The sequence below is a fragment of the Rhinolophus ferrumequinum genome, chromosome 10, assembly GCF_004115265.2.
Source record: "Rhinolophus ferrumequinum isolate MPI-CBG mRhiFer1 chromosome 10, mRhiFer1_v1.p, whole genome shotgun sequence".
In the NCBI taxonomy this organism is placed as follows: Eukaryota; Metazoa; Chordata; class Mammalia; order Chiroptera; family Rhinolophidae; genus Rhinolophus; species Rhinolophus ferrumequinum.
Window position 1 is genome coordinate 6,279,475 of NC_046293.1, and position 18,609 is coordinate 6,298,083.

Sequence of the window (18,609 nt, forward strand, 5' to 3'; positions counted from 1 at the left end):
GCTACCCCTACCCTGCCCGCCTGGGAGAGCGGGTAGAATCAAACCTGGCCCGGGAACGAACGCTGGGGCCCGGAGTCTGGAGACCAGGCAAGTCGTATTCCTGCCAAGCCCTTTACAAAAGCGGAAGCGGAGGTTCCACGTGGACCGCGAGCTGTCCAAGTGCAGAGCTCTGTGACCACCTTTCCATCTGCACTTTTGCACTACAGCGACCTCGCGCTTCTTCCTTTGGTTCTCACCCCGTGTACCTCAGAACCCCCTGCAGACTTTTAAAACAATGCCAGTGCCGGGGGCCCCCACTGGCCTCCTCCTGAGGCGGGGCCCAGGCTTGAGCATTTTGACAAAGTTCCCCAGGGATTCTGACGCGCGGCCCACCCACAGATTCCCTTTCCTTCAAGTACCTCACTGCCCCATCTTGCAGCTGGTCACGATATACACAGATGCGCAAACTTCTAGGAATTTATCCTAAGGAATAAAAGTACGAGTGCTCAAAGAAGTACACAAGTATGTGTGTGTTCAAAGACGGTCATCTCAAAGTCCTCCAACTGGAAAAAATTGGAAAGCCCAGTAAGGGACTAGAGGAATAAATCACATCCACACAATGGAATACCGTGGCATAATTAAATATTATGTACATAAATGTCTATCACAAAGACTTTCACTATATATTGTTAAAAGGTTCACGTGTGTTTCCTGAGAGTGTTGCTTTGGGGTCAAGACTTAAGAGCACATAGGCTCAATAGAGGCAGATGTAGGGACACCATGCTGTGTGACATTGAGCAGTTAAGTAACTCTTCTAAGCCTGTTTTGTCATCTCTAAAGTGGGAAATAACAACCCCCTCATAGTTGTGAAGACTAAATAAGATCATCTGTACATTCATGTATTTATTGAATGCATCTGTGGCAGGCAAACAGAAACAGTTCTTATCCTATGAGAGTTTCCAGTCTCCTGAAGAAAACAGACATTAAACAAATATGTGACAGATAGTACAAGTGATCAAGGGAATTGTAACAAGGGACCTGACGGGATGCTAGGAAAAGCCTCTGACACTTAAGATGCAATCTAAAATTGGGGAGAACTGCATCTAGTATGGCCAGGGGAACAGATGACATGGGCAAGGTTCCTGAGGTAGCGGGAGCCGCCGACAGCCAACACTTGGCATAACACCTGGCATGTAGTAAGTGCCCATACGAGGTAGCTGTTGTAATTGGAAGAATAGGGATCTATGTGATCACAAGGGCGGAAAGGATGGAAGGCCCAACAGCTGAGTGTCAGTCATGTTTATGGGAATGGTAGGATTTAGGGTGCATTTCACTTTCTTGGTACGTTCTTCTTGGTATTTCAGTATTGTTTAAGAGTTTCACACTCAATCTACCTACTGAGCTAGCTGGGTGGCTCAGTACTGTTTAAAATACTTTTGATAATGAACTTGTATAACATAACTACACCGATCTCTGGACTGGGCACTGAGCTGGACAGTGCCATCTTCAAGTGTGCTTCCCAGGGGGTCTCACAGGGCTGCCCACACTGGGTGGGAAGGAGGGTGGTGACTACCTGCTGGACGAGTGTATGACTCACTTTGGTCCGGTGCCCACCCACCCCACAGCCTCAGTAACCTCCTGCAGAGGGCTGCCTGAGCACCAGGTCAGGTCGGTGGGCACAGCACCTCCCATTCTGCAGCTGTTCCCAGGGCTCCCAGCTCGACCTGCCCAGAGGCCCGGGTTCCTAGCAAAGCAATCTGAGGGGACACAGTGAAGGCTCAGTAGAAACTGTGGAGAAAGGTGGTAGCCCTGGACCCAGCCCCGGCAAAACACTCACACTGTCCCTCTGGGCCTGATCTCACCTGAGTATCTCTTCCAGTCGGCTCCTCGCATTGGCTGGAGACCTGAGACTGGCTCCCAGGGGTGGTAAGTCATTCCTCAGGACCCTGGTTCTTCATCTGAAAAGGGAGGGGTCAGTCCAGATGACAATAACGTCCAGACACCCACCACGGGTTGCACACTCACTATGGGCCATAGAAGAGAACTTGGCCTGTTATTTTCATTCACTATTTCGGATGCCTTCCCTTGATGCCTCTGCTCAGTGCCTGTCTCCTCATTCCTCCGCAATCTTTCAGGAATCAGTTCAGACGTCATTTTCTCCAGGATTAAGCAAGAGCACAAACCACACGGTTTGACACAGTGGTGAGGTTTCAGGGTGGGAACTAACAAGTTTGGTTTTGGATAAGCTGAAACATAAGGACTTATCCAGTGGTGACAGGGCAAGTGCCGTCAGCTTTGTGGTTCAGAGGACGCAGCTGTCAAAAAGAAAAGAGCAGAGACTAAACCAAAAAACGCTTCACTTAAGGGGCAGGTGAGGGAAGAGGAATCAAGAAGCGACATAGCAGACTCAGACCAAGGGCAGAGAACTAGGACAACACGGTGGCCGACGCCTGGGGGGGTCCTGTCAAGAAGTGTCACCAGCATTTCTGCAGGCAGTGAGTGGGGACAGCAGAGGAAGGTGTGGGCCTGGGGTGATGGGGGAGGAGGGCTGTGGACCAGGGAGGTGTTGCTCTCAGGGGACATCTAGCAATGTCTGGAGACATTTTTGGTTGTGGTAACTGGGAGATTGCTACAGGTATCTGACGGGTAGAGGCAAAGAATGTTGCTAAATACCTTACAACACACAGGGCAGCCCTTCTCACACAACAAAGAATTATCTGGCCCCAAATGTAAACAGTGCCACTGTTGAGAAACTCTGCCTTAGAAGATACTGGGGAGCTCCCAGACTCTTAGAGGGTGTCTCAGGTTGGGGCTGGAAATACCACTGACGACATCACGGCTGCCACCACTGGGCACCCCTGGTGCTCATCTGGCCTCTAGAAACCCCTTTCCCCCACACACACTTGCTGCCCCTGGTCCCTGTGCCATGGCCTCCACCAGCACCACTCACATAGGCTGGTGCATCTGGTTGGTGGCATTTCAGTCACTTTACTGAATCCTAGCTGCAAGGAGGCTAGACAAACAAGTACCCTCCGGCCTCCACAGCGCCAGGCAGCGGAGGTGGGCAGACTCTGCCTGCAGTTAAGACAAAAGGTGGAGTTCTGGGTACAAGTGACAACAATCAACAATGCAGCAAAGGGAAGGAGAGGGGGAAAGCGGGGTGATTCTTTTTGTTTCTCTGCAGGTGTCAGATGGGAAAACTTGGGACCATTTGAAGGTGAATAGGAAGGTGTCAGCCAAGACAGAGAGAGGCTGATGGTGGAGAAGAGCCTAGGACAGAGGTGCCAGATGAGGCGCAGCTGAAGCCAGGTAAAACCGGGCCCCTCTCTGGTTGTGCACGCAGTGGGTGTTCAGCAAATCTATGGGGCAGACGCAGAATCATCAGAGAAGGACACCTGTCACTGAAAAGCCAGCCGCCAGCCTTGGAGAAGCAGTTCAGGGCTGGGCAGGCAATTCAGATATTATCCAACTGATTTTGCCAGTGAAGCCACAGCACAGAGAAAGGGTGTGCCAGGGTCACTCAGCCAGTCTGATGGGCTGAGACAAGACTGGGGTCTCCCTTGGGCTGTCGGTGGTCGGGGTGGTGTGGGTTCTGGGATGGCTGTGTCTCTCAGACCCTATTAAGAGGCAGACGCTGGCCTTGGTAAGATCAGCGACCCAGCTAGAATTCCCACCAGAGCTCCTCCGTCCTCTGCCTGGGAAGAACACGACTGAAGGGCAGCTGCCCACACTCAGGGCCTCTGCAGCTTTCCTGCCCTGTGACCACAGGTGTCTGCTTGCATACCTCCTGAGCTGGGGAGCTCACTGCCTGACCAATTGGCTTCAGGTGGCCTGGCCATGATAAAGCAGCCTTCACCAGAGCTGCCGCCCGCTCCTCTACAGCCCCGTCCACCTGTCCACAGGTTGAGGGGCTCCCAGTGTTGCCGGAGAGAACAAGTTGACTCTCCTGGGCATGCTCAATGACTGTCCCCAGAGAGCTAAGGATAGAGATCATGTTGCTCCAAGGTCATCCTGGATTAAACACCCTCCCAGGACACTTCCAGTCCTTCCCAACACTGATCCTTCGTCAAGGACAGTGCGGAAAAGGGATTAGGAGGCCTAGACCAAGTTCCTGTTTCACTGTCCTGCCAGGGCCTGGGGCGGGAACGTCCTCAAGGTGCTCTCTGCATCTCTGAGGGCCCCTGGCCCCCCCACCCAGGCCCCTCACCACCTGCCTCGTAAAGGGAGTCACAGTTACCGGGGCCCAAACCAGCCATGGTTGGCCCAGAGGGTTGGCTGGCTTTTATTGTGTCTCTGAGGGGGGCTGGAACTTGTGCCCGGTGGCTCAGTGACACAGTGGGGCCAGCAGCAAGCATGGCACCTCTGCACGTGGCTCAGAGCCTGGTTCTGCTACTTCCCCAAGAAAAGCAGCAGCCAGCCGGCCAGCAGTCCTAACCCACCCGGAGGGTCCAGTCCTGGACCCCTCCCGCCTCCCCCAGCATCTCCACAGGGTTAGGTCTGCAGCACAGCGTCCTCTGAGGTGCCCTCGACGCCCCCTCCAGGGAGGACCCTGGGAGGGAATCCGACTCTCTTCAACTCAGTCCCTTCAGCTGGGGCGCCAAGCCAACGTGGCCTCCCCCGCGCAGGGCCTGGCTCTCACCACCAGTCACTGTGGCTGCACCTCGGCCTCGCTGCCGCCGCCTCTGCCTCCCGACTGGCCTGCTCCTGGCCCCTGGAGCCCTGGGCTGCAGCAGGGCTATAGTTCGGATTGCGATCGTGAGATCCGCGGGCCTTTTCGGATCTCTTTCCGCTTCTCCTCTTTCTTCCGGCGTTTCTCCTCTTCTCTCAGGGCCTTCTGGAAAGGGTCGGTGCTGGAAGTGAACTGAGGGGAAGAGCAGAGTGGTTTGATTTAGTCTGTTGGCAGCAGAGCTTACTCTGAGCTGGGCCACTGTGGGCTGTGGGACAGGAAGGTTGCTTAGACGCAGGTCCTGCCCGCAGGGAGCCTGCAGATGTGGAAACAGTGTAATGGGCTTTGGGGACGACTGCTGAGTGGGTCCTGAAAGATAAGCAGGGGCCTGACAAGCAAACAGGGTGAGGGAAAGAGGACATTCCAGGCAGACGGACAGATGCCGAGCTGTGAACCTCCAAAGGCATCAGAGAGACAATAAACAGACTCCTCAATGGGTGAGGGGCTCAGTGCCCGGCAATCATACACTGGGCCCCAGCCCTGGCTGCCATACTCGAGTTGTGGAGGGCAGCCAGTGAAAATAAGAGATAGCGGGTGGACGGTGGTGCCCGGTGAGGAGACGGCCACACAGGGCGAGTGGGGGTCGGAGGAGGATGACTTCAGCTGGGGCAATCCCCAGGCCCTGTGCTCTCCCTCTGCTCTCTCCAAACCCATGGCTTCTGTTATGTCTATATGGTCAGTTACCCCTCAAATCTGTACCTCTGTATCTAAATGCCTGCCTGGCACCTCCACTAGCATGTCCCAAACGTGCCCCCAACTTGGCACGGCTCCATCTCCCCAAAACCCAGTCTCCTTCCAGTGTCCCCGTCCTCATGGACAGTGGGGCCCCACACCCCAGTCTAGGCGAGTAGGGCAGAAACTGAGGAGCCCCCACCCTCCACCAGGCACCCCGCTGTCTTCATGTCAAGTCCTGGCTCATTTTAACCCTTAAGTCTCCCTCAAGCCCATACACTTTTGTCTCTTCTCTTGCTGCCCCAGCACCACCCCCACCTGTCTCCTGATGACTCTGGGAGCCTCCCAAGGTCTGTCCACACCCACTCTGGTCCCCCTCAAGCCACTCTCACGGCAGCTAGATCTTCTCAAAACACAAATCTCACCACGTCACACTCCTGCTTAAGCCCTCCCATGATTCTCCATTACTCGCAGGATAAAGTCCATCGGTTCCATCTGCAGATCCACCTGCCCACCTGTTCCTCCTTCACACTCCTCACCTTTTCGTTCCTGGATTCCCTGTTCCCTCCCACTTCTAGGCTTCTGCACATGCTGTGACCCAGGCCCAGAATGCTTTCCAGTCCCCGCCCCCTTTGCCACATTAGCTCTAGTTCAACTGTCACCGCCCTCGGGGACCTGCCAACTCCTGGCTGGGGTGGAGGCTGTCTCCTCCATTTCCTTCCCAGGGCTTCTCTCTCCTGACCACCTGCTTCACGTCCGCCACCCCCATTGGACAGAGGTCTCCGTGAGGATGGGAGGATCAAGTCAGATGTTGGTCACTTGGCCATGAGCCCCTAGCACAGGGCCTGCCTGGCTTACAGATGGCATTCAGTATGTATTTTTTAAAGGGATGAATGAATCACATTAGAACACGACTTATAATAGCACCCAAAATTCCAGTAGTTATGCTGTGACAGATGCCTATTATACTTGTTCTTAGGGCAGATGTTTGATAAAGGTAGACATGAAAACAAACTAGGAGCTCCACCTTGTGGAGTAATTTACCTACCACATTAGATTGAGCGGAGAATCTGGAAGATGGGATGAAATCAAAGTATGGCCCAGAGAGGGTAAGTGATATGCACAAGTCACACAGCAAGTAGCAGTTGGGCCTAGCCCCCAGTGCTTCCCCTACCATACTCTGCCTTCTCTCCCAATGAGTTAATTCTGATCCTCTTGGGAGAGATGAACTGGGAGACCCCTCAGGCCAGCCCAGTGCCCTCTGGCTCTGGCTGGGGAAGGGCAAGTCAAGAGATCCTTGCCCCTCAAGCCCCAGCTGGCTCAGCCCCACCAGGGGAGCCCAAGCCTAGTTGGGGGCAGAAGAGAAACATTGCCCATCCCTTTCCCCGACCCCTTGCCCACCAGGCGTGGCCGATGCCCACTTTAAAGTCAAGCAGGCCCTTGGTGCTGCCTGGCAATCGACGCCCCAGCAACTGTCCTCCCCCTGAACCCTCAGTCCTTCCTCCTAAAGGGTCATTCCCATAAAATACAAACAAGCCATAGTTTCTTCCATCCGACTAAATTTCTCAAAACCACACCCTCCTCCAGCTATTCTCCCATTGGTCTGGTCTGCTCCCCTTGAAAACAAAACTCTTCAAAAGGCCTGTCTATACTTCCTACATCCACTTCCTTTGCTCTCCTTCTCTTGACATCCAGTCTTTTGTCCTCAGCCTTTGATCTCAGATGGCCTCCATGTTGCTAAATCCAGTGGCCGGGTCTCAAGCCCCATCTTCTTTGATCTCCCGGCAGCATTTGATGGCCCATCACTCCTCCTTCCTGTAACTTTCTTCACGTGGCCTCTGAGAAACAACTTTCTTGGGTTTGCTACTCTCGTGCTGACCGCTCCTTCTTGGGGTTCTCTGCTAGTTCCTCTTCGTGCCCCCAACCTCTAACTGCAGCCGCACCCCAGGCCTCAGTCCTCACAGGGCTTCTCTATCTGCCCAGACCCCGAGGGTAACGGCGTCCTGGCCACAGCGTTTGACATTTTCTTCATAGGCATGACTCTCACATTCATAGCTTGAGCTTCAACCTCTCCCCGAAATCTAGAATCATACAGCCAATTTCCTCCCTGTTATCTTCACTCAGATCCTCACCAGGTCCAGAAACAGTCTCGATCCCCGATCCAGCCCTCAACCTGCTCCCACCATGGGCTGCCCATTTTAGAAAATGGTGGCCCCGTTCTTCCACATGCTCAGGCCAAAAATCTAATCATCATCCTCAATGCTTCTGTCTCACTCCACATCTGCTTCCTTAGCAAATCCTATTGGCTATACATTCACAACGGAACCAGAATGTCACCATTCCTCACCAGCCCCACTGGTTGTCACCCAGGTCAAGCCACCATCAACTCCCACGTGGAAAAGCACCACAGTCTCATTGGTGTCCGTTTCCACCCCAGTCCCCAGACCGTCCTCCACACAGCAGCCAGGATGCTGCTTTCATAGGTAAGTCAGAGCCCATCACCCTGCTCTCCACGTGTGAGTAAATGCCACAGCCGCTAAGAAGCCCTCCGAGGGCTCTGTGACCTGGCCCTTGGCTCTGACCTCGCCTCCTTTCACTCCCCACCCCTCCAAGTAAGCTTCCACTGAGGGACTTTGCACTTGCTGCTCCTTCAGCCTGGAATGTTCTGCCCCAGATTACACACTGGCTCCCTCACTTCCTTCAGGTCTTCTCAGTAAGACCCTGTGCCCAAGTCATGCAAAATAGCAACTGTATCTCCACCTCATCCCAGAATCCTCAACCACATTCCCCTGCTTTTCCTTCCACAGCCTGTCGCCACCTATCATAGCATGTATTTTTCATCAACTGTCGCCTCCAACGAGAATGCCACTCCCAGGAGAGCACGGCTAGTTTGTTTGTCTACATGCTGCTCACTAAATGTTGAATGAATGAAAATGCTGTGCCTCTGAGCCTTTGTTTCAGCTAGTCCCTCTGCCTGGCAGGTCTTCCCCGAGCTGGTCCACCGGACAACTGGTACTGATTGAGCCACCACCACCCACCTGCAGAGGCTGGGTCAGGCTCCCCCTCAGCGGTCCCACAGCTCATCATGTCCCTCTTCCACTGGCACAGTGACCGCACTGGATTGGAACCATTTCCCTGCTGCCTTCCCCATGGGACTGTGAGCATCTGAAGGGCAGGGGAGGGTCAGCCCCCTCTGGACAGGGACAGTGGCCAGCACATAGCTTGCACTGCGCTGGCTCTAGTGATGACTACATAAGAAGTAGACGGGGTCTCCCAGGACATTTGCCAGTGTAGAGGGAGTGCACGAGGGGAGCTGAGCAAGCCTGGGCTATGCCGGGAGACAGGTCCGTGCTGGACATCCAAAGTGAGTCCTATCTTAGGACTGTCCCCAGCCAGTGAGAAGGAAGGAAAGTATATTGCTGCTGTGGTTCTGTCCAAGCAGAGCACATTCGATGAAGCTGAACTCAATCTACAATGGCACCCGTTCTCTCCGAGGCCCGGGCTCTCACCCTCCTCCTGTGTGCGAGGCATCCAGGGCTGCAGGGTGAGGACAGCCAGTGTCACAGCAATAAAGCATTCCTGGGGCACCCCCTCAGTGGGACAGGCAATCTGCCACGGCCTTCAGCGTCCTGGCATGTTCTCGCTGGGGACACCAAGAATCCAGCCCTGACGGTGCCTTCCCCGGGCCATTTATCAGGGTTGTGATTGCAGCAAACAACCTTGGAGGACGTTATCATCTTGGTTTTACATGAAAGGGTGGCAGCTCCCCTAGGGGGACAACTGGATCCTCAACTCTGCTGCCTGAATCAAAGCCACTGGCTGAACAGGGCTTTCAAGTCAGAGGTTACCCTAAATACTCAGGTTTGGTTCACTGATAGTTCAGCTGACTTTCTACCATGTTTCCCCGAAAATAAGACCTAGCCAGACCATCAGCTCTGTGTCTTTTGGAGCAAAAATTAATATAAAACCCGGTATTATATATCATATTATATTATGTTAATTATATTACATTATATTGTATTATACCCAGTCTTACATTATATTCTATTATATAAAACCTGGTCTTATATTAAAATAAGACCAGGTCTTATATTAATTTTTGCTCCAAAAGACGCATTAGAGCTGATGGTCTGGCTAGGTCTTATTTTCAGGGAAACACGGTCGAAATGGTGCTGTGCAGAAAAGAGCTAACAGAGCCAGCCTGACTGCTATCCTTTGAAAGGCCTATTCCCAAGGTTGGCTCTTGGCTGGTGTCTAGGAACTTGGATTCTGGGAGGGCTCCCGTCCAATTGGTGGCTCCCACTGTACCTGACGTGTTTGTACGAACAACGTGGCTTACTTATATCAACACCTGCTTTTCTTCTGGGAGTCTGGAATTCAGGTACGCCAAAGGCAGGGGGTGCCTACGCGACCAGCCAGCTCCCAATAAAAACCATGAGCCCTGAGTCTTTAATGAGCTTCCCTCATAGACAACTTTTCATAGCTGTTGTCACACCTTGTTGCTGGGGGAAATCAGTGTGCCTTGTGTGACGCCATTGGGAGGGACTCTTGGGAGCTTGTGCCTGGTTTCCCTCAGACTTTGCCCGTGCGCTTTCCCCTTTCCTTTGTGTGCTTCACTGTAATAAATCATGGTTGTAAGCATGACTATACACAGTCCTGTGAGTCCTAGTAAATCATCAAACCTGGGAGTGGTTTTGGGGACTCCTGACATGGCTGTCTCCGGGCGGCAGCAGCCATCCAGCCCCACTGACAATACTGGAAGACTCGCTGCCATCTGAATGAAAAGCCCTCACCTTTGCGTAGGCAATACTCCTAACGCCCAGGCACATTGTATTTTTACTAACTGTTGTCAGTGTGCTAGCCATCTGTCTGCCACTCGAACATTACAGACGGACAGATCAAAGACAGCCATCCCTTTTTGGGGCCATAAGCTGTGGAAACAAATCGTGGTTGACAACTGGACAGTCTGGGTCACTCGCTTGGATGCCCACAGTAAGGCCCTTTGCCTGATAAAACTGACCAGAATCAAACTGCTGACCAAGTCCACACTACCAAGATGGCAGTCATTACCACATGCACGTGGCAACACACCTGCCACCATGGAATGGCACAGAGCCGACTCTGTATTTCTGGTTTGACTATCTAGGATCCTTGATTGGCATAGCATGGACTTGAGATCATTAGTATAATGACCAACTGGTTGAGTACGTTCCTTGCCAAGTCCCCCGACTGTGGCCCATGTGAGCCATGATGGGAGATATGACATGCCTCTGAAAAGTTGGTAAAAATACCCTTGCCCCATTCACATCTGACCCTCTGGACGTAAGCCTAGGTGAGAGTAGGGATGATTGGAGAACAAAAAAATGAAATTATAGGTCCCGGGATGTGACACACCAATTTTGTACCAATAATCCCAACATCGAGGGAAAGACCACCTTAGATCCCAAGGGTGCAGGGAACAATTAATCCTCTTTGTCCCTTAGATCTAGCTCTACCACTTGGCAAAACAATCCTAGGCTCCGCCCAGGCCAACCTGCAGATGGCAATCTGACCAGCTGCTGGGTGTTCTTCTCAACCCCGTGATGAAAAACCTGACATGGACGTGGTCAGTGCTGAACTATTCTGCTGTGCCCAGTGCATCAAAGGCAGCTCCTAGAGTGACCCTGTGCAGACACAAGCCAGTACAACCTCGTTTCAATCTGACAGATACAAATCCATCTGCTTCTCCTGATGCCTGAGTGGCCTGGGGTTACGCAACTCTGCAGCGACATTCAGGGTTCAACCAAACAATGTAACAGTGACCCAGATGAAGTGTAACACATGGGGTGGGCCATTGAGTATCTCTCCACTGGGATGAAGGCTGCTTTGGGCCCACTGTCTGCCCCCATAATCACTGGCAAGAACATCAAAGAACAGCGGATCAGTCTAAACTCTTGCATGGGTGGTAATGGGTAACAGACTGGCCTTGGATCACAACCATGATTATCTAAAGGGAGACCTTCTGGTCCCCAGGACTGACCACAGCCGGCTGAGTGGAGGACCCTGGACGTGGCTGAGATACTACAGCAGGCTGCCCTCATCCTGCTGCTCAGCGCTGTTGACGGTGGCCTTAATTAAATGCAGTATGAGACAAACTGAACAAATTTGGTCCTGGCCTCTACCGGTCAGATGGATAGACAGACTACCACACTCCTGTGGAAATGTGAGCTCAGCTATGACATACAGGGCTGAGGGCTGGGCTGTGGGAGAGGCAGTCTGCCATAGCCCTCAGCGGCCCTGCTGGGTACACCAAGAGCAATGCCCTCACCGCTCTATACCTGGGCCATTTCTCAGGACTGGGTTTGCAGGGAGCAACCTTAGAGGATGAGGGGATGTCTCCCCACAAACGAAGAGCAGGTGTGCTTCTGTCCACTACAGAAGTAAACTTCCCGAGCTTGGTGCTCCTCAGCATGACGCAAAGCCACCGCCTGTGTGGCATCCGCCTGGGCCTCTCTGTGTCACCCCATGAAACTCAGGGAACAAGGGGAACCAACATAACTGGGCCAACAATGTGGATCGTGCTGCTGCTGCAGGAAACGCTGACGCCTCTGACTGCTCGGCATCCATGAAACAGGAGCAGCCTGGCCTGTCAGCCTGCAAGCAGGGTGTAAATCTGACACCCCTCGTGGACCTTGACACCCCTCCCTGTACCAGGGGCGAGCCTGAGATTTGATGAGTCCAATCCTCTAGCCCTTCTGGCCCCCCTGCCACCTCTGATCCCCTCCTCTGTTCTACTGTTTGTGGCCCCCAGCCCTCTAGGATGAGAGCATGTGCAGAACATGGCACAGAAGCCTGGCTGGGAGATCAGAGGCTGAAGGGCATAGAAGAGCGTGACTCGACCTCCCCTGGCTTCCCGGTCATTCACCTGATGTGGGGTGTCTACTGTGCATGGGGATGGATATGTTCACAGCCTCTGACTGCCCCCCACAGTGGGGGTCCACATTCCATGAGCAGACAGCCAGCCTGGGGCTAAGACAAGGGCTTAGTGAGCGAGTGATGGTTTCTGGACCCAGACCCAGGCACGTCTGGCTCCAGGTCCAAAGCCTGCACGCTCCACCCCGGCACTCCAGGCCCTGAAGGACCTGGCTTCCCACAGCTCAGCAGAGGCAAAGCAGACGTGCCACAAGCCACCACAGCTTACCTCTGTGTGGTCCACTTTAAACGGGTTCTGGAAGTCAGAGTCTTTCTCGCTGATCCCCAGTTCCTGGGCCATCTGCAAAGGAGGAAAAGCTAGTCATCCTCTGCCTTCTCCTGCCTCTTGCTCACCCGCAGGCCACTCCCTCCATGGTGGAACCCAGGCCCAAGGCCCGGGCAGATGTGGGCCAGGTGATGACCCCAAGGAACCCAAGGTCAGCACAGAACCCCTTGTGATGGCACCTCAACGTGCCAAGGCTTATCACAAAAAATACAACCAAGGGCTGCCATTCGGGCCCTGCTGCAGGCAGACGCGAGGCTCAAGGCACAACGCGAGACAGAGGGCTCCAGCCCTCCTGTGCCCCAGTCCTTACCAGGCTGAGGATGGGTGAGTGAGGCCCCTGGTCAAAGACGCCTGACTGGTTGCAGAAGCTGATGCCCCAGCGAATGAGGAGATTCCAGTTGGAGTTTTGGTCGAAGTAGTGGTGCACGATCCTTGGGAAGCGCAGCACCACATCGCCGAAGAAGGCCGTGTTCTCCAGCACTTGGGAGAAAGCTGGCGAGAGGACCCTGATGAGTGGCCAGAGCACACGTCCTTCTCTTGCCCTCCTGGCCAGCCCCAAGCAACCCCCAGAGAAGGGAGGCAAGCCCACCAAGCAGAGAAGGGAGCGGTGCCCGCTGCCCACAGGCTGATGCCCACACGTGCAGTACGTACGAAGGACTTTATGTCACCAGAGCACTGAATCCTCAAAACCACCTTTAGAGGGAGATGTGGGTGCTGTTCCCATTTTACACAGGAGAAACTGAGGCTCAGACCGCTAGTGAGTGGCGAATCCGGACTGCAAACCCAGATCTGTTTGACTCCAAATGCTCTGCTCTTTCCCCTGTATCTCATGGCTTAGAAGACTTGTTTTCTTTGGGGACCAGAGAGGTGGGGGTCATTCTGCACATGGAGGCATATGCGTCACATGAGGCTTTGCTGGGCCTAACTCCCCAACTTGGGTCCAAATGTCCACAGCTGGGCCCTGGTCAGCACAACTACAGTGCCCGTGAGGGGTGATGTCTGTTAGGGTGGCCAGGGCACACGCCAGGGTTTGTATTTTAAAAATACTACTCTAACTTTATTTTAAATGCTTCTGGAGTTCTTAATTTTGAAATAATTTTAGACTTATGTGATATATCACAAAATTCCTTCCCTTGGCTTCCTCTAATGTTAGCATCTTACATAACCACTGTACAACTTCTAAACCAAAAAACATCAATACGATACCATTAACAAATCCACAGATCTCACTTGAACTTCATCAATTTCCCCACGAAGATCCTTCCTCTGGTCAACAAGTCACTTTACACTGAGGTTAGTGTCCATCATGGTGGCAGCCGCCCCACTCCCGACCAGGGATAGCATGAAAAATTAGTATAGACACAGCACTGGAGGCAGCCCTCACCAACACTGGCCAGGCCACACAGAGAGACAAACGGACTCCTCCAAAGATATGCCAGATTGGGTCTGAGACAAGTGGAGCTGGGACCCCTGGCTTCAGAGAACTCAGAGAACCTCAAAGAACTCAGGAGGGAGCTTGGCTTACAGGTAAGAGCCAAGGCAAACCACTCACCCTCTTTCATCTGAAAAACAGAGGTAATAGTGCCTTTCTCAGTTCTAGTGGAGATTAGAGGTATTTGTAAAGGTGCGCACCATTCAATATGTAATGGCTACTTCTATCCCCTCAGACAGTATACTCCAAGAAATCGTATTGTTAGAATGTAACCAGTTAATGGGAAAATCACCACTGGAGAGAAATTCTTGGAAGAGGGGATGAAGGGACACAGAACCCTCTTTTACCTTACTTATCTATGTTTGTCCTACCTTGTTCCAAAAAGGATTTAAGGGGGTTGGGCCTTCTAGAACAGTGGTAAGGAGTGCCAGTAACTGCCCCCACTGACCAGTCAGTTCGATAGGCCTATTTTTCTGTCCTGTACGTGGGAATAATCCTTACCTTCTCTACCAGAAGGGCCAGGGTGGTGGAAAAGGCAAGGATCCCTGGAGTGATAGAGGGCAGAGGCTCCTCCCTGGTTCCCCTGCCCCAAGCACGGGACAGCACGAAGGAATCCATTTGTGTCAGGGACACAGAAACTGGCTCTGAAGCCCAGAATTTCTTGGAGAACCATATACTAAGTGCCCATTCAGCAAAGGGGGACATTTGGAAGGTGCCACAAGAGGGTACTTCCAGAAAACGGAAGAGTGACAAGCACCAGAGGGAAGAAACCACTCAAGAAAACCCAGGTGGTTGCGAGGAGAGGGACACTGGGAAGACCTTACCATCCTTCAGTTTCTCGTCCTGGGGGAAGGGCCCATCTGGGAGCACGTCTGCAGCAGTGAGCACTGTCCGGGAGTCCTCCAGCACCTGAGGGAACCCTGCCTGGCTGAGTGACGTTGCAGAGGCCTTCACAGACCAGCCCCAGCCCCGGTTACTTAAACCCTACTTCCGATCTTTCGTGCATGCAGTTGCCCCTAACTGAACGCCATCCCCTGAGGTAACTCCTACTCGTCCTTCAGTGCCCAGGTCACAGACTAAGCCTGCCAGGAGCGGCCCCGCACCTGCACGCACCTGAAAGAGCCCCTTGAGCATGACATCAAGGATCTTGTACTGCTGGTGGACATCATTCAGCTGCACCAGGTTTTTCAGTGCCGAGAGCTGCTCCCGCCGCTTCACCTCAAACATCTTCTTGTCTGAGCAGCATTAAGGAGCTGCACCAAGCCTCTTCCTGGATAATCCACTGGTCGCGACCCAGATGGCCCATTCCTGAAACCACCCCGCACCCCCACCGTGCCCCCAGGAAAGGAACGAACCGTCTGAGAAGACGCCTCCTGCACTGTGATCGTTGTCCTGTTCACGGAGGATTCCATAGCCAGGAGCCTGAACACCACCCCTCAGGATCTGGTCCCTGCCCTCCTCTCCCCCCAGTGTTCCTGTCATCTCCCACAACCATTCACTATTCCCAGAACCCCCGCTCCTCTGCTCACACTGTATTCTCTGTCTGGGATGCTCCCCACCCCCCCTTCCCTGAGTTTCTATTCTTTCAAGACCCACTTCAAAAGCCACAGCCCAGTGTTTTCCCCTGCGCTTCCCATGTTCCATCACAGCACTGATCACAAAGAACCATGTGAGGCCTCTGAAGGTCTGACAACCAGGGACTGGTCCTGACTCATCTTTGTGTCCCCAAAGCCTGGCCCAGTGTAGGTGACCCAGTATGCCAGGGCCTGAGTCTCCGCCCAGGGTCTCACCCACATATAGGTACAATCCTCAGAGCCTCCGTGACTCTTGAGAGATGTGCTTTGCCTTCTCCATTTGACATAATAGAGAAACTGAGGCTCAGAAGAGAATTGACTTGATTAAAGTTTGATTAGAGTGTCTTACCTTTTCTCCCGTTCCCATAGGCAGGGCCAGCTCCATCCCTGAAATGCCCCCAAGGGGTTGTGGGTATAGAGCGACCTTATTTATGAGACCCCGCAGGCACAGCTCATTAACTCGCTCCAACCCCAAAAGATACAGATTTCCAGGCTTGGGTCCAGGGAGGTCCCCAGGGTGCCCGTGACTCCCGTCCCAGACAGTAGCAGGACAAACAGGAAAGCCAGGAACTGAGGAAGGTCCATATCCGCAACCCTGGAGCTAGGGGAGCAACCAGAAAAAGGAGGTAAGACCCAGACTCAGTGTTATATGCAGTGAGGTGAATGGCAACTTCTCCCAAAATGGCATAGGATCCAAATACCAAGAACCCAGCTTTGCGAAGCACTGGAGCCCGTCCCTAGCCCAGGGCCTGTGAGCAGCAGACACACACTAAAGACTGTGGGATGGTAGGAGAGAGGGAAGAAGATAAATGTCTGCAATGAAGGGAAGCTTAGAGCACAGGGGTCAGTGTGTGGAGCTCTGGGCTAGAGCCCTGGCTCTTCCTGACAGTGGGACCTCAGGCAAATTGCTCAGTCTCTCTGAGCCTCAGCTTCCTCACTGAAATAGGGATAAGGAGGTCACCTCCCTGCAGTAAGGGGGGAGGACTGGGTGAGACGTGTGCCTGGGGAAGGAGGGACTGGTCAATATCTTTCCTCCTCAACCCCCACCGGCCTCCCAGAAGATATCTGGTCAAGGAGGCCCAGACAGTGAGAGGGTCAGTGAAACTTCTGGTGTTTTCCTTCTTCCCTGACTCTGTCATCAGAAAAGAAGGGATGCAGGGCAGGAAGGGAGGCAGGATTGTCTTGGGGTAAGAGGGATGCTATTCATTCACTTTGGAACCACAGGCATCACAAGCAAGACCTGTTTCTATTCAGGCAACCTTCCCCAGTTATTCCTTGAGTCCCTCCATGTTCCAGGCGCTGTTCTAGAGCTGGGAATACAGCAGCGAGTAAGACAAAACTCCCTGTACTCATGCAACTTATTTCCCTAGCAGGAGTAAGAGACAACCAATCATCTTGTAAAACAAGCACAGAAGGATGAGAGGAAGTCGATGGGTACAATATTACATACCACGGTCAGAGGAGGCCTCAAATTCAAATGACAGGGGCCCAGTTTTATCAATGTAGAAACCAAGGCACAAAAAAGTGAAGTAACTGCCCACTCAGCTATTCCCAGGCTAAACCAAGAGTATCAAAGAACATAGGCTACCTCAGAGCTGGCTACTGTTCTACCAGGACACCTGCCCCAGGGAAGAAATGCTGTTACTGACAGCGAGATCCCACAAAGGTCATCCAGAGAACAGCCCCCACCTATATACATGAAACCTAGAGAATGAAAAGTAGTCCAAGTTCACCCAAGACCCCCTAACTTCCAAAGTCATGCTCCAGACTAAAGGAACCGGACCAAGGCTAGAGCAGAACTTGGGGCCAGAGGGATATCTAACAACAGGTTAAAGAAGCAGGGAAGAAGTGAGAAAAGAAAACCGAAAAAGGAGACTGCGTGGGGCAGATTCTGTGTTCTCTACTGTTACTCCCACTCACCCCGCCTCTCAGCCCCGCTCCCCCCCGCCCCGGGCGTCCCCAGAGCTCTTCCCAGCTCCGCGTGCTACTCTGAACCCATTCTGCGAGAGTGGCGTGGTGGTGGACTGTGAGCCGGCTATCTGGGCTCACGGACCCAGGTGGCCGCCCCGAGCCTTTGGGGCTCCGGGAGGAGAGAACGAGTCTTTCCAATGAGAAGATGCAACCGGCGCCGCAAATCTCACTCCCTAACCCCTGCAGCGGTTTCGGGGCCCTCGCTCCCTGCACCCCCCACCACCACCACCGGGAGCCTGCCTGCTCGGCGACCCCTGCCCCCGTCACCTACCAGGCTGGCGGTGCGGGAAGCGGCAGGAGGGCGTGCGGATTGGCTCAAGGGTCCACCAGGAGAGCGCGGGCACAGAACTCCAAACAACTCGCCCACCGGGCGCTGGCACCGCCGCTCTGCCCACCGCGCCGCTCCTGACCAATGAGCGTGGGCCGCGACGGCCGCGACGGTGACTTCACTTCCGGTCCCGCCCCGCGGGATTCGGGTGCGGGTCTCGTGCGAGGTCCGCGGGAGTCTCGTTCCACCCACCCTACGCTGTGGCTGGGGCGCGTGGTGGATAGATCCGGTTGTAGTTAAATCTGCGCCTAATTTAGAGGGCACGTCAGCAAAGTGGGGCCCTGACCCGCACCGGACGCCCCCCCTTCCAAAAACTGTTTCATCGCCAGCAGTGTTTTGGCAACATCAGTTTAGTGGGTCGTGACTAGCACTATTTTTTTTAAGTAACCGGCAGTGCGTAGTTGGCACATCCCTTGCTCGCCCCTTCCGTCCACAAGTTCTAAACCAAGTTCGGCGGGGCTTCCCCGTCGGCACATTAGGACAGAGTTGTGCCCACTTTTATGCGGAGTCAGTATAGCCAGACCCGAGAAGGAAGGGTGGGCCAGCCAGTTAGGGCACCGGGGCCCTCGGCAGGCAGGCGGGAAAGGGGCTAAAGGCCCGGTGGGCTGAGCTCCGAACAAGAGCGGCAGTTGTGGAGTGCAGACCTCGAAAGCACCGCACATGTAGGTATACAAATAAAAGCTCCGAGGA

The 18,609-nt window shown here is 53.6% G+C and overlaps 1 protein-coding gene across 1 annotated transcript; it reads right to left on the reverse strand.

Annotated features, from left to right (window-relative positions):
• Positions 1 to 708: 708 nt before the first annotated feature.
• CCDC134 (coiled-coil domain containing 134) lies at positions 709 to 17,976 on the reverse strand. Its single transcript, XM_033117498.1, has 7 exons — positions 17,863 to 17,976; positions 16,103 to 16,221; positions 15,160 to 15,281; positions 14,871 to 14,955; positions 12,925 to 13,106; positions 12,558 to 12,629; positions 709 to 4,840 (listed from the first exon to the last, which is right to left on the reverse strand). The coding sequence occupies exons 2-7, from the start codon at positions 16,203 to 16,205 to the stop codon at positions 4,715 to 4,717; spliced, it is 690 nt and encodes a 229-aa protein (XP_032973389.1). The 5' UTR covers positions 16,206 to 16,221; positions 17,863 to 17,976; the 3' UTR covers positions 709 to 4,714.
• Positions 17,977 to 18,609: the final 633 nt, after the last annotated feature.

What these genes read in the sequence shown, in the direction of transcription:
- CCDC134 (XM_033117498.1), bottom strand. Translation starts at nt 16,205, where the DNA reads ATGGACCTTCCTCAGTTCCTGGCTTTCCTGTTTGTCCTGCTACTGTCT. An exon ending in GGACCCAAGCCTGGAAATCT is followed by an intron (nt 15,282 to 16,102) that starts GTATCTTTTGGG and finishes AATGCTGCTCAG; the next exon opens with ACAAGAAGATGTTTGAGGTG. An exon ending in TTAAAGTGGACCACACAGAG is followed by an intron (nt 4,841 to 12,557) that starts GTAAGCTGTGGT and finishes TCTTCCCCTCAG; the next exon opens with TTCACTTCCAGCACCGACCC.